Consider the following 11,244-nt stretch of genomic DNA (forward strand, 5'->3'; position numbering starts at 1 on the left):
ACTGTTCCAGAACAGTTTAACCCAAATATGGAGGACTGTTTCCTGATCCTGGGAGAGTAGACTATAATGCCGGCTGTTCTGACTCACAGACTATAAGTACGTTTTTCATATTTAAAGGATTTGCCACTGATGATTCAAAACAAGAGTTTTGAGCAGTGTAGAGTAGCGCTTGTTTGTCATTTCTCCGATCACAAATGCAGACATGGTTTTATGTTTATGCGGCGCGATGCAATGTGTAAAATAATGTGTTTTTTTAACCTTAAACCGCATAAACACATTTCATTACACCAAATACACAAAATTATGTTCTTTTTAGCAACATCATATGACCCCTTTAAGACTCCTGATAGCATATAATGCATTTCTCAGTTGAGTGTAAATGAAAGCGCTCTTATGAGGAATGAAAAGGTTGTTCTGCACCACACAACCCCACACAACTCAAAGTATCACCCATGTGACTGAGTACAGGGGTTATTTCCTGGCCAACTTTTGTCAGAGGGTGGAGTTCAATCAGTCCAACACACATCAGTGAAGCGAGTTAAGAATCGCTGTTATCTTGTTGCTCTCAAATCCCATCATGTCCACGGCGTTCAAGGCCTGTTTTGTGCTCAGCGGCTTCATATTGGCGTACATCACTTATTTGCTGTTGGGAGCGCTGGTTTTCTCTGCCATCGAGCGGCCCGTCGAAGAAACACTGAAGTCAGACCTGAGCGCCCTGAAAGCCGAGTTCCTCAACCTGAGCTGCATCAACGCCACGGCTCTTGAAGTTTTCTTGGAAGAAGTTTTAAGAGCGAATAAATACGGCGTGTCGGTCCTTGAAAATGCCACAGTCCGTACAAACTGGGATTTGGCGTCTTCGCTGTTCTTTGCAAACACGATGGTCACGACAGTGGGTGAGTTTCACAGGAACGAAGTTGAACGGATGTTGCGCGATGTTTGTTTGATGCTGCTCTCAAGTCGGACGTGTATAGCCTACGTTTATCTGAAGCGTGTGTAGAATACTACAGTTAGTTCATCTCCGAGAACATCACAAACATGACAAGCGCTGCAAAACAAAGTTCCAAAGTTCGCCAGAACTGAACAAACTAGTGGCTACTGTAACAGTAAAGTAGCGTAGTGGAGTAGCGTTCCTTTCTGTTACAGTGCTTTTGATTTTTGTTACTTCACTAAATAAATACTTTTTTTTTTCTTTTATAACTTGATGTAGCAGTCTTCGCCTAGGCACTTTATCACTTTATTTCACTTTACTTTATTTGCACAATGGCAAGATCAACAAGATGTTCAACAGGATGGAAATGTAGCTGGCAAACAGGTTTTTTTCAAACATTTTGATTGCCCTTTGTGTTGGACGTCTAACTAAAATGTGAAGGCAGATACATATTTTCATCTAAAAAGACTATACTAAAAACTAGACCTTTCATTAAACCAAAATTGATTAATAACATGATTTCTGACAAATGTTTAAACCGCAGAACGCAAACTTAGTTCATGGATTCTCAAAGTTATTTGTCAGCTGAACTCTTTTGACCTAAAAAGTTAATATTTTAAGTTAGTATTTCAATTAATTGTTCTAGGCTGTCTTATGTCAGTTGTTGCATGACAAGCAGATAAACAAATAAAATATTGAATCTTCTTGACTCGTGTTGGTATTGAAAATATATCAAATTCACCCCTTTGTTCATTTAATTATAATAAAAAATGTGCAGGATAACAAGTCACCTGTAAAGGATAGCAAGGGAAGCAGATGGAGTATGGTTTCAAATGAGAAATAATTCAGTATAACAAAAGAACATTGGAGCTAACTTTTAAGCCTAGTGTTGTGTAGTATTTCGAGTGCAGTGTGTATATCTTAAATACTTCTCGTGTACTTGTGAGGCATATAATTAGATTAGCTACCATGTTTTGTTTTTTTTACATCCGTTTTAATTGTAGCTGTCATCTGCACCAAGCAAAGACCTCTTAATTATATTGTAAGGTTGTAAATAACTGTTTCTTCTTGAGTAATGAGTTTGTCCTTGTCATACATGGAAAAAGAAGAAAATTTGCATGCAACACAAATGTGTGCAGTAACATTCAAATTGTATTGTGCATGAGTTATGCATTACAGCTCTGTCAAACCGCAGTTCCGTGTTTAGAGTACGAACATTATCCTTAAAAGTGATGTTAAGGTTATTTGATGAAATTTGTTTTTGGCAAACCCACATATGACTCTCTTGCAGTCTTCTAAGTTTAGGCATAGTGCAAGCTTTGTTTGCTTTAACTGGACTTCTCAGTTTAGGTCCTGCAAGCAGTATCATGGGAAATCAATCCTTTGACCTGTGTGTCTGTATAAAGCTTTCCTTTCATTGAGCATGTTAACCTGTTTAGCTGACCCCTGCTCTGTATTAGATTACACTAAAAGCTTTATGCTGTCAGGAAATCATGTGCATTGTATAATTGGCAAGATGAAGGGATATTTCAGCCAAAAATAAAGATTCTGTCATTTACTCACCCTCATGTGGTTCCAAATCTGTACGATTTACAAAGCGACTTCACTTGCATTGTTTTTCTGTTGGAAATACTTTATTTTACTTTCCTTCTCTTCCAGGATATGGCCACACTACGCCGCTCTCTGATGCGGGTAAAGCTTTCTCCATCGTGTATGCTCTGATCGGAGTGCCTTTCACCATGCTAGTGCTCACAGCCTGTGTCCAGCGCCTCATGCACCCTCTGACCTACGGGCCGATCTCCATGTGCCAGCGGAGGGCAGGCCTGCAGCCACGCACCGCCAGTGTGGTGCACTTCATCGTACTGCTGTTTCTGGTGGTGCTCGGCTTCTTTGTGTTGCCTGCACTGGTGTTCAGCGCCATAGAAGAAACCTGGTCTTTCTTAGATGCCTTCTACTTTTGTTTCATCTCCCTCTGCACTATAGGACTGGGAGACTTTGTGCCGGCAGAAAAGCCAGGACAGAGACTCAGAGCTTTGTACAAGATATCAGTCATGGGTAAGAGAAGCCACTTTCCAATTTCAGTAATGCTGGTTTCTTTTAGAGAGTTTTTGCTTGTGCTAAAAGAAGGATCAGGGTGTGAAGGGTTTAACCAAGAAAGGCCTTTTAAACTTTTCTCCAACAAAAAAGAAAATTGTATGTATGTACGCACAATTTTATTAGCTCCTAGAGTATGACCTAAATGTTATATAATTGTTCTTTTATTAAACAAAACAAAACATATAAAAATAAAATTAATATTTATAATATATTTGTTTGTTTTTTTAAAGTATATAATAAAATATTTTTACTTTTATCAGCTTTTGGTGTCAGCATGACCTGTACAGTAATTTTCATCTTTTAAGAGGATTAGAGCTGAAATTGTCTTTTATGACCTAAATAGTCATGCAGTGCCCACTTTTTACTGTTTGTAAAAAGTGTATAGTTTTATGAAGTCTGTTGTATGAAAATATGAAATGTCTACAAAACAGAAGCAGGAAAACAAATAAAATATACAGTTTTAGGTGTTAATTTCAGAATCCCATGCAGCAATAATGTGTCTCAAGATAATACTGTTTTAGGTGGTAAAATCCAAATAAAAATGGATATAAATAATAAAAAAAGAAAGGAAAAAAATACATGTATGTAAAAAGAAAATCAATACTTTTGACCCATACAATGTATTTTTGGCTATTGCTACAAATATCCTCCAGCGACTTAAGACTGCTGTTGTGCTCCAGGGTCACATATATGTGTGTGTATTTTTTTTTAATATATATATGTATATGTGTGTTATAAATGTAGTTATTTTTTTCTGTTCCTCACAGCTCTGAATTACTTCCACTTGAAATTGTACCTGAAATTGTTGTCTGAATTGTTTGGTTACATGAGTTCTCGTTCTTTTCTCTTGCAGTCTACCTGTTTGTGGGTTTGATGGTCATGTTCCTGGTCCTTCGTACTTTCCACAAGCTTGCAGATGTGCACGGCTGGACTGCTTTCTTCCAGCTGCCGAGCTGCGAGGAGGAAGATGAGGATAAAGAGCCAATAATAGAGCGAGAGCCTGATGATGAATCGCCCGAGGCAGAGAAGGCCTCAATTAATCCTCTGGATCCCAGCTCTCAAGTGTCCTACAACTCCATCAATAGATAAAACAGCAGTTTGCTCCACATTCTGATGAGGTCACTTACTTTCACTGTGTCCTGCACAATCGTCTGGACTTTTAACATCAACACGTTGCAATTTAAGGTCAAGACAATCGAGATGTGCAATACAGTACACCTCACTGTTGGACAAAACCGCTACTGATGCTTTGTGGGAGCAAAGCATCTGGGAAGAACATTTTCACGAACCAAATGACTTTTTTCTGTTTCTGTTGAGTTGCCAAATCTGATCTTTAAGACTATAGGGATATTGACATTGCTTTAGGAAATTGAAAACTTGCTCCTTGTGTCCTCTTTAGTGTTGTTTTGTGTAGGATTCATAACTGATGACTGTTTTCAGATCATTAAGTGACTATTTTTTTTGTTGCATGGACTAAGTCCACGCTCTGGACCACAGGAAGAGAATGCTGCTGCTTGCACCTGTCCAATACTGTTCTCTCTCTGTGTGTGTGTGTGTGTGAAATGAATTGAATCACTGCTTTCAGAGCTAATTAATGGTGGATCTTGATGTCCAGGCATGTGGAGAACTTCAGATGCACTTTATAATTGGCTTTTTATTTAGGTTTGTGCAGCCAGTGGTTATGCTGAACACAATCTTTTTGTCTTTATTATAGTACTGTATGTTCAATAAATATTCTTTGTATCATTGCTATTGTATTTTCAATGTTGGATTGTAGGGAAGAAAAAGGTGCCTGATATTCATTGTCAGAAGAACAAAAGGTGTTTTAAGAAATGCATGCACAGAAAAATAAAAGTAATTTTGGTACTTCGTGACTTGATGCATTTGTATGGCCAGGTGTGATAAAAAATATATCTTAAAGGAAGGTTGTACTTTACACACCCTGTTTTATCTCTCGTTAAATTGGTTTAAAAAAATCTGTGATAAGCATGTCATTGTGTAGGCCTAGATAAATTTAAATAACCTACCACTCAATCTAAAAAAAAAAAACCTTGGGCCCGTTCTTCGTACGTCGCTTATTATATCCAAGATCAAATGACAAGATATCATCGCGATAATTGGGATCTGGCTAATTCGGTTCTTCGAACGCAAGTGTTGTTGATGATTAGTATGACTGGATTGAGTTATCTGAGATAATTGCGTGTTCATGGGTTGCTTATGTATCGATACTCGAAACCACGATCAGCAATGCAGCGATTGGCTGGAGAGACAGCAACGTAATGACATCATATAACTAAAAAAGACACCTGACGAAAAACTTGACAAATTTCTGAACTTTATTAAGAAAACAGCCAAGCGAACAAAACTTCATAAATGTTATAATAGATAAATGAAATGTGCACTGTTTTTATTTTACGTTAATATTTTAACATGACTCCAGTTGTTTATATTCACGATTTCTATTCTATTTTTTGTACAGGCTTTACATTTTTATTTCAATGTAATTGGCAATTCATTTAATTTTATATTTGAAACAGATTTGTTACGTGACAGCATTAAAGTTTCTTAAGGGTCAAGATCAAGTTCTCTGTGTATCTCCTGCGCTCCACCAAGCCACTCCCATAATAAGCACTTAAATTAATGCACGACTCTACATTATCTGTACAGCATGTGTGTAAGACTATTACAATTATGAAGTAATTATTTTATGACAAATAAATCTTTCAATGAGTAAAACCGGGTGTGTCTATAGTATTATAGACTACACATTATATTATTTTTAAATTAATTTTTAAATGATTATTATTTTAAATGATTGTCCCTGGTTCAGTAGGGTACTCTTGTAATAAAGTAGCAGTGGTAGAGGACAGATTTTAAGTATCAATTCTGCTTAAAAAGATGCAATCTAATCCTGTTTACACGAAATAAGCTGCTCCTGAGCAGGTTTAATCTTACGGACTTGTTGCTATGACAGCAAGTCCGGGATGAGCTTCGAAGAACCAAACAATCCAAGATCAAGCCAAATCGTCAACAATCAAATCCAGCTAACGGAGTTAGCCACGTACGAAGAACGGGCTCCTGATCTCTTCTAAGTGGAATAAACAAGTTTCCCGTCTCTCATGTTGTTTCTGTACATATTAGGACTTGTATTAGTGAAATATTAATCAAATTTTTTTCAGATGACAGAAAATTAAGTATTTTTTTCTATAGACTCGTTAAAGGCTTATCCTTTTATTGTAAGCTTTTTGTAGTTTGAAAATGGTATGTCTCATTTTGTAATCTGTATCTTATCCCTTTCATATAGGAAATTATTACCATTTACATATTAGATTTTAAATTATAAATTAATCTCCATAGCATTCTCTCCAAATAGCAATTTGACATGGTCTAGTATGGGAACGGTCTCTGTTTCTTAAATATAATTACTTATTTAGCCACTTGATGTCACCAAGTACCACTTTATTTTAAGTACAACAATAGAATACAAAGGGTGATTAATATTCACATTATAATTTCACATTGGCATAGTAAATATTTTGCATAGGCAACTACACGTTCATCTGCTGAAACAGCACCAGTATTATTCATAATGCTCATGTAAATACACATTATAATATCATTTTTATGACCTTGGTCTATTTAAAGGACACTCCGAATGGTAACCTGCAAACTATGCAAGAATCCATATTACACTAAAACTCAATGGAAAGTGCATATTTCAGAGAATAACATTATTCATAAAGTAATAAAAAATAAACAAAATGGCACATTTGGAAGGATTCACTTTAAAAAAAATTGTGTATAACAGTCGCTGAACTCTGTTCAATGATGCCTTGAATGAATCTGCATGAAAGATCATTTCTTGAAACAGAACGAGATGTGCATAAACAAGAGGACTAAAGACTGCTGCTAACCATCTGACCTTGAGATCAACTACTTTTAACATGACAGGTTGTTAAACATGAGGTAGCACAGCCTTATTCAATCCCTTGTGGAAATTTCTTCAGTATACCTCCATAAAAACTGTTCATAACCTCAACGTAAGGAACAGATCATCATCAAAATCAGCTTTGCGGGTACGTTCGCATCAGGATGTCCATAACATGCTCTATCTCCTGGATTTCCCATGTGGCCTGACAGTGAGAGACTAAAGATGAGGAAGAGGATGCTGATGGGGATTTGGACAGGGATGGCAGATACTTCACTAGATCTTCGGTCGTGACGGAGAAACCTTGCAGAAGGTTCACCTCCGGTTCAAACACAGCCGTGTCGATGTCTAGGAGAAGTTTATCTAGAGCTACATCCTGAGGACACATCAGCTCCGTTTTGACGGACGATGCCATGTCAGACGTTCTTTCAGTCCTCAGAGGACACGGTGTTAGATTCTCTACAGAGCTGAGCGGAGCCCGTTGAGATGCACAAGGCCCTTGACCGGCGTCGATGACTGCATCTAGATCTTTGAGAATGCCAGAAATGGCTGAAGATAAAGAGAAATCCTCCTCTGAAGTCCAGGCCATGAACGTATCCTCTATATTTTCAGCATTCGGTGACAATAAAGGTGCATTATGCTCCGCTGGAGGAGATAATTGTGTAAAATCGGGCTCTGGTTTTAATTTCGTGGGACTTTTTACAGCGGACAGCGATTCGACCTGCGTCCGGACCTCGGACTGGACCTGCCGCAGTGTGTTGTTGATCAGAACCGACCGTAATAAGCAGGGCTCCATGAGAGCCTGGTCGCGGTGGAACTTATCCATGGAGATGTCCAACACGGACTGCAGCTGACTTTCCCACGCTGAACCTCCTCTCTCGTCCTCCTTGTGGAGTTTACGCTTCTGTCCCTGGGCCACCATTTCTCACACTGCAAAACAACAGTGAGTTTGAGTTTAAGACTGCTCCTATGAGGAAATGCAAAACATACACGTCACACAGTAGAGCGAGGATGATGTGAATCATTCAAAGAGGCCATATTACCAAACCATTTGCTAAAGCTTCACAGAATGTATAAATGATTTTTCATACAATTCATGTAAAGTACTAAATCAACTATTCAGTAGTTTTAATCATTTAGAGACTTGATAATAGAATACTCAAAGACAGAAAATCTCAGTAAAAAACATGAATCTGTAAGGTAAGTTTATTCTACGACTACATACGAATATAGAAATATTTAATTTCCCATATTTTAATTGATATGTCAAAATAGCCTATAGGTTTTAATGTACATTTCAGACGTCTAAACTGTTCAACTCATTGAGTTACTAAATAACAATAACTCCATGAAGTGCAATTAATATTAAATTTAAAAAAAAAAATTGTTTTTTAAATAATAAAAAAAATAGCATTTTATCCCAAGGGTCTAATTTTATCTTTTTACTTTTAAAAATGTTTTTATTGCACAACTCTAAAAACATTGTGTCCACAAATTCCTTATTAGAAAATAAACAATATGTGGCCCTGGAGCTTAAGTCGCTGGGGTATATTTGTAGCAATAGCCAAAAATACATTGTATGGGTCAAAATTATTGATTTTTCTTTTATGCCAAAAATCATTAGGATATTAAGTAAAGATCATGTTCCTTGAAGATGTTTTGTAAATTTCCTACTGTAAATATATTAAAACTTAATTTTTGATTAGTAATATGCATTGCTAAGAACTTCATTTGGACAACTTTAAAGATGATTTTCTCAATATTTGGATTTTTTTGCACCCTCAGATTCCAGATTTTCAAATAGTTGTATCTCGGCCAAATATTGTCCTATCATAACAAACCACACATCAATGGAAATCTCATTTAGCTTTCAGATGATGTATAAATCTCAATTTCGAAAAATTGACCCTCATGACTGGTTTTGTGGTCCAGGGTCACATATATGTATACTACATTCAAGTACCTCAAAAAAAAATTTTTTTTTTTTTAAAGATATTCAGCCTAACATTTCCAGAGACACAAAAATAGCTCAATAAACTGTTAGGCTAAATCTCACATATGTTCATAACCAGCTCAAATGACAAAATGAAGGAGATTAAAGCCATTAATTAAATGAGTTGAGATTGAGACTTTGTGCCATCTATCATCAAGAGAGAAAAAGAAGGTGGGAGTCATCTTATCCTATAATATTTAATATAATTACCTAAATGCACAACCTAAACTATAACTGATAGAAATGAGGCCAATGTGTGGGGCGGACTGTATCATATTTAATTCTATTAAAGTTATATTTAATTACATCGAAACCGTATTCGAGTCTATGCCTGTAACGTTATGTATTGCGACAACTCGAGACTGATTTTTAATAGACATTTGTATATACAAAGTAATTAGAATTGAACTAGGCATATTTACAATATCAGCCTTCCGGAACAGCAACTGTTACAAAAGTAAAACATTTTTAAATTGACACAAAAACAAGTAATGTATTCAATGTATGCAGGAGTTTGTGTGAGCAGAAATCAGTGCGCTAGCTTAGCATGTTAACTTTCTGGATGACATGTTTTACTCACCTGTAAAGAATGTAAACGAACTCCAAAATCGATGTAACTCGTGTAGATTTATATGCATTCGCCTTCTATAAATGATATAACGCTGCTGAAGCGTCGGGCGACTGGAAGCGTTTGCTGGGGGTTTTTTGTCCCGCCAGTGATTCAATCAGTTCTGACGTCACGCGCGAAATGCACGCCGGGTATTGTAGTTGCGTAAGCACCTACTACTTTTTGTGTCTCTTAAAGGGATAGTTCACCCAAAAATGAAAATTCTGTCATCATTTACTCACCCTCAAGTAGTTCCAAACCTGTATGAATGTCTTTGTTCTGCCGAACACAAAGGAAGATATTCTGAAGAATGCGGGAAACAGAGCAGTTCTGGGGCACCATTGACTTCCATAGTATTTTTTTCTCCTATTATGGAAGTCAATGGTGCCCCAAAACAGCCTGGTTACAAACTTCCTTCAAAATATCTCCCTTTCTGTTCGGCAGAACAAAGATATTTATACGGGTTTGGAACTACTTGAGGGTGCGTAAATGATGACAGAATTTTCATTTTTGGGCGAACTATCGCTTTAATACACATAATATACTACCAACGTAAACGAGAATAATTTAAATAATATTTATTTAAACACAGAACATAAAATGATTACATTATTAGGCAAAGTACATCATTTTTCATTCAATGATTCTTAAGGCGAAACAAACAGCGAGAAGTTCTCCAACGATCCATTTTTCAGTAACTTCTAAGATTAACTATAGATACGTTTATTGCTGGTCAGTTTATGTTTACGAAAGGAAAAAAAAGCTTTATAGGTGCAATCAGTAACTTTTAAAAAGCTTCAGTTATCTGACACTTCTACAATGGCATAAGTAGCAAAAAAAAAATGTATAAAATAAGGCTGCTGCAAAAGTAAAGTCACTTTGGCCAGTGAAGAATAAATCAACAATTATTAAGTGCCCCTGAGTAGATTAACTATATCCTCCACAAACTCCAACCGTCTTTCCATCCCATTCAGAAGTAGAAAAGCACTTGACAAAGAAATGGCCCAGGTCATATTTGGAGATAACTCTTCCGTTTAACATGTTCTCAGTCACAGTGTATTTTTCTGTCAGAGGTTTGTCACCTAGAAATACAACAATCACATATTTTCTTAAACATACAGTAAAGGTCCTGGTTGAAAAATAACCAAAACAGACAATTAAATGAAATCCATATTTTGGGGATGTTGATCTTTTAGAGCTAATTACCAGCAATATGCGGAGGCATGACGGCTACATAGTCCAATCCTGACTCTTTCAGGACGGTGTACATTCGGTCATGATCTTCAGTGACCGGCACCAGGCGAGGAGGAACTTTGGCACTTGCTTGTTTGTTTTTAAAATAAAAAAGTTATATTTTTGGCAAATATAAACGCCTTTTCACACCCAAAGTAAAATGAATAAGCCTCAGGCTGAAGGGAAAGTACATTTACATCCGTACAGTAGAATGCAGAAGAAGAAATATCAACACACTTCAGCAATAAACAAAGACACAAATGTTCGTCTAGAGTAATTTGTGTTTATTAGTACGGTTGAACTGGATCATCGAAGCTCAGAAGCAAAGATATTGTTAATAGAATGGGATTAAATACATAAAGGATGTTTGTGTTGTTTAATATTTAATTATTGCAGGTTTGCATCATATTCTGAGTTGCATTATTTGTATTCATTTTGAGGAATACTGAATCTGTGTG

At 36.6% G+C, this 11,244-nt stretch overlaps 2 protein-coding genes and 2 long non-coding RNA genes across 6 annotated transcripts in view; 1 reads left to right on the forward strand and 3 right to left on the reverse strand.

Moving 5' to 3' along the window:
* The window catches only part of LOC107575470 (uncharacterized), a 14,868-nt gene extending 14,522 nt beyond the window's left edge, over positions 1-346 (reverse strand). The window contains exon 1 of the long non-coding RNA XR_001607879.1: positions 331-346. This is a non-coding gene — a long non-coding RNA (uncharacterized lncRNA). The remainder of the gene's footprint in view (positions 1-330) is intronic.
* Positions 1-4,891, forward strand: part of kcnk6 (potassium channel, subfamily K, member 6) — a 7,352-nt gene extending 2,461 nt beyond the window's left edge. The window contains exons 2-4 of one of the 2 annotated variants that reach the window (XM_016261810.1): positions 568-893; positions 2,588-2,983; positions 3,879-4,891. In XM_016261810.1, coding sequence (XP_016117296.1) covers positions 568-893; positions 2,588-2,983; positions 3,879-4,114 — 958 coding nt within the window. In that variant the 3' untranslated portion in view covers positions 4,115-4,891. Of the gene's footprint in view, positions 1-348; positions 894-2,587; positions 2,984-3,878 lie in introns of those variants that run through there. The other variant, XM_016261816.1, reaches the window with a different exon arrangement.
* The window catches only part of LOC107575461 (uncharacterized), a 10,286-nt gene continuing 3,377 nt past the window's right edge, over positions 4,336-11,244 (reverse strand). Inside the window, exon 2 of the long non-coding RNA XR_001607876.1 lies at positions 4,336-4,560. This is a non-coding gene — a long non-coding RNA (uncharacterized lncRNA). The remainder of the gene's footprint in view (positions 4,561-11,244) is intronic.
* On the reverse strand, positions 6,463-9,708 carry sertad3 (SERTA domain containing 3). 2 transcript variants are annotated; one of them, XM_016261833.1, is made up of 2 exons: positions 9,527-9,708; positions 6,463-7,920 (listed from the first exon to the last, which is right to left on the reverse strand). In XM_016261833.1, exon 2 carries the CDS (start codon positions 7,873-7,875, stop codon positions 7,090-7,092), a length of 786 nt encoding a protein of 261 aa, XP_016117319.1. In that variant the 5' UTR covers positions 7,876-7,920; positions 9,527-9,708; the 3' UTR covers positions 6,463-7,089. The 2 variants fall into 2 exon arrangements, with proteins under 2 accessions (XP_016117319.1, XP_016117311.1); XM_016261825.1 differs by having other exon boundaries at positions 6,463-7,883; positions 9,527-9,707.

The sequence above is a fragment of the Sinocyclocheilus grahami genome, unplaced genomic scaffold (genome assembly GCF_001515645.1).
Source record: "Sinocyclocheilus grahami isolate Dianchi unplaced genomic scaffold, SAMN03320097.WGS_v1.1 scaffold31.1, whole genome shotgun sequence".
NCBI classification, from domain to species: domain Eukaryota; kingdom Metazoa; phylum Chordata; class Actinopteri; order Cypriniformes; family Cyprinidae; genus Sinocyclocheilus; species Sinocyclocheilus grahami.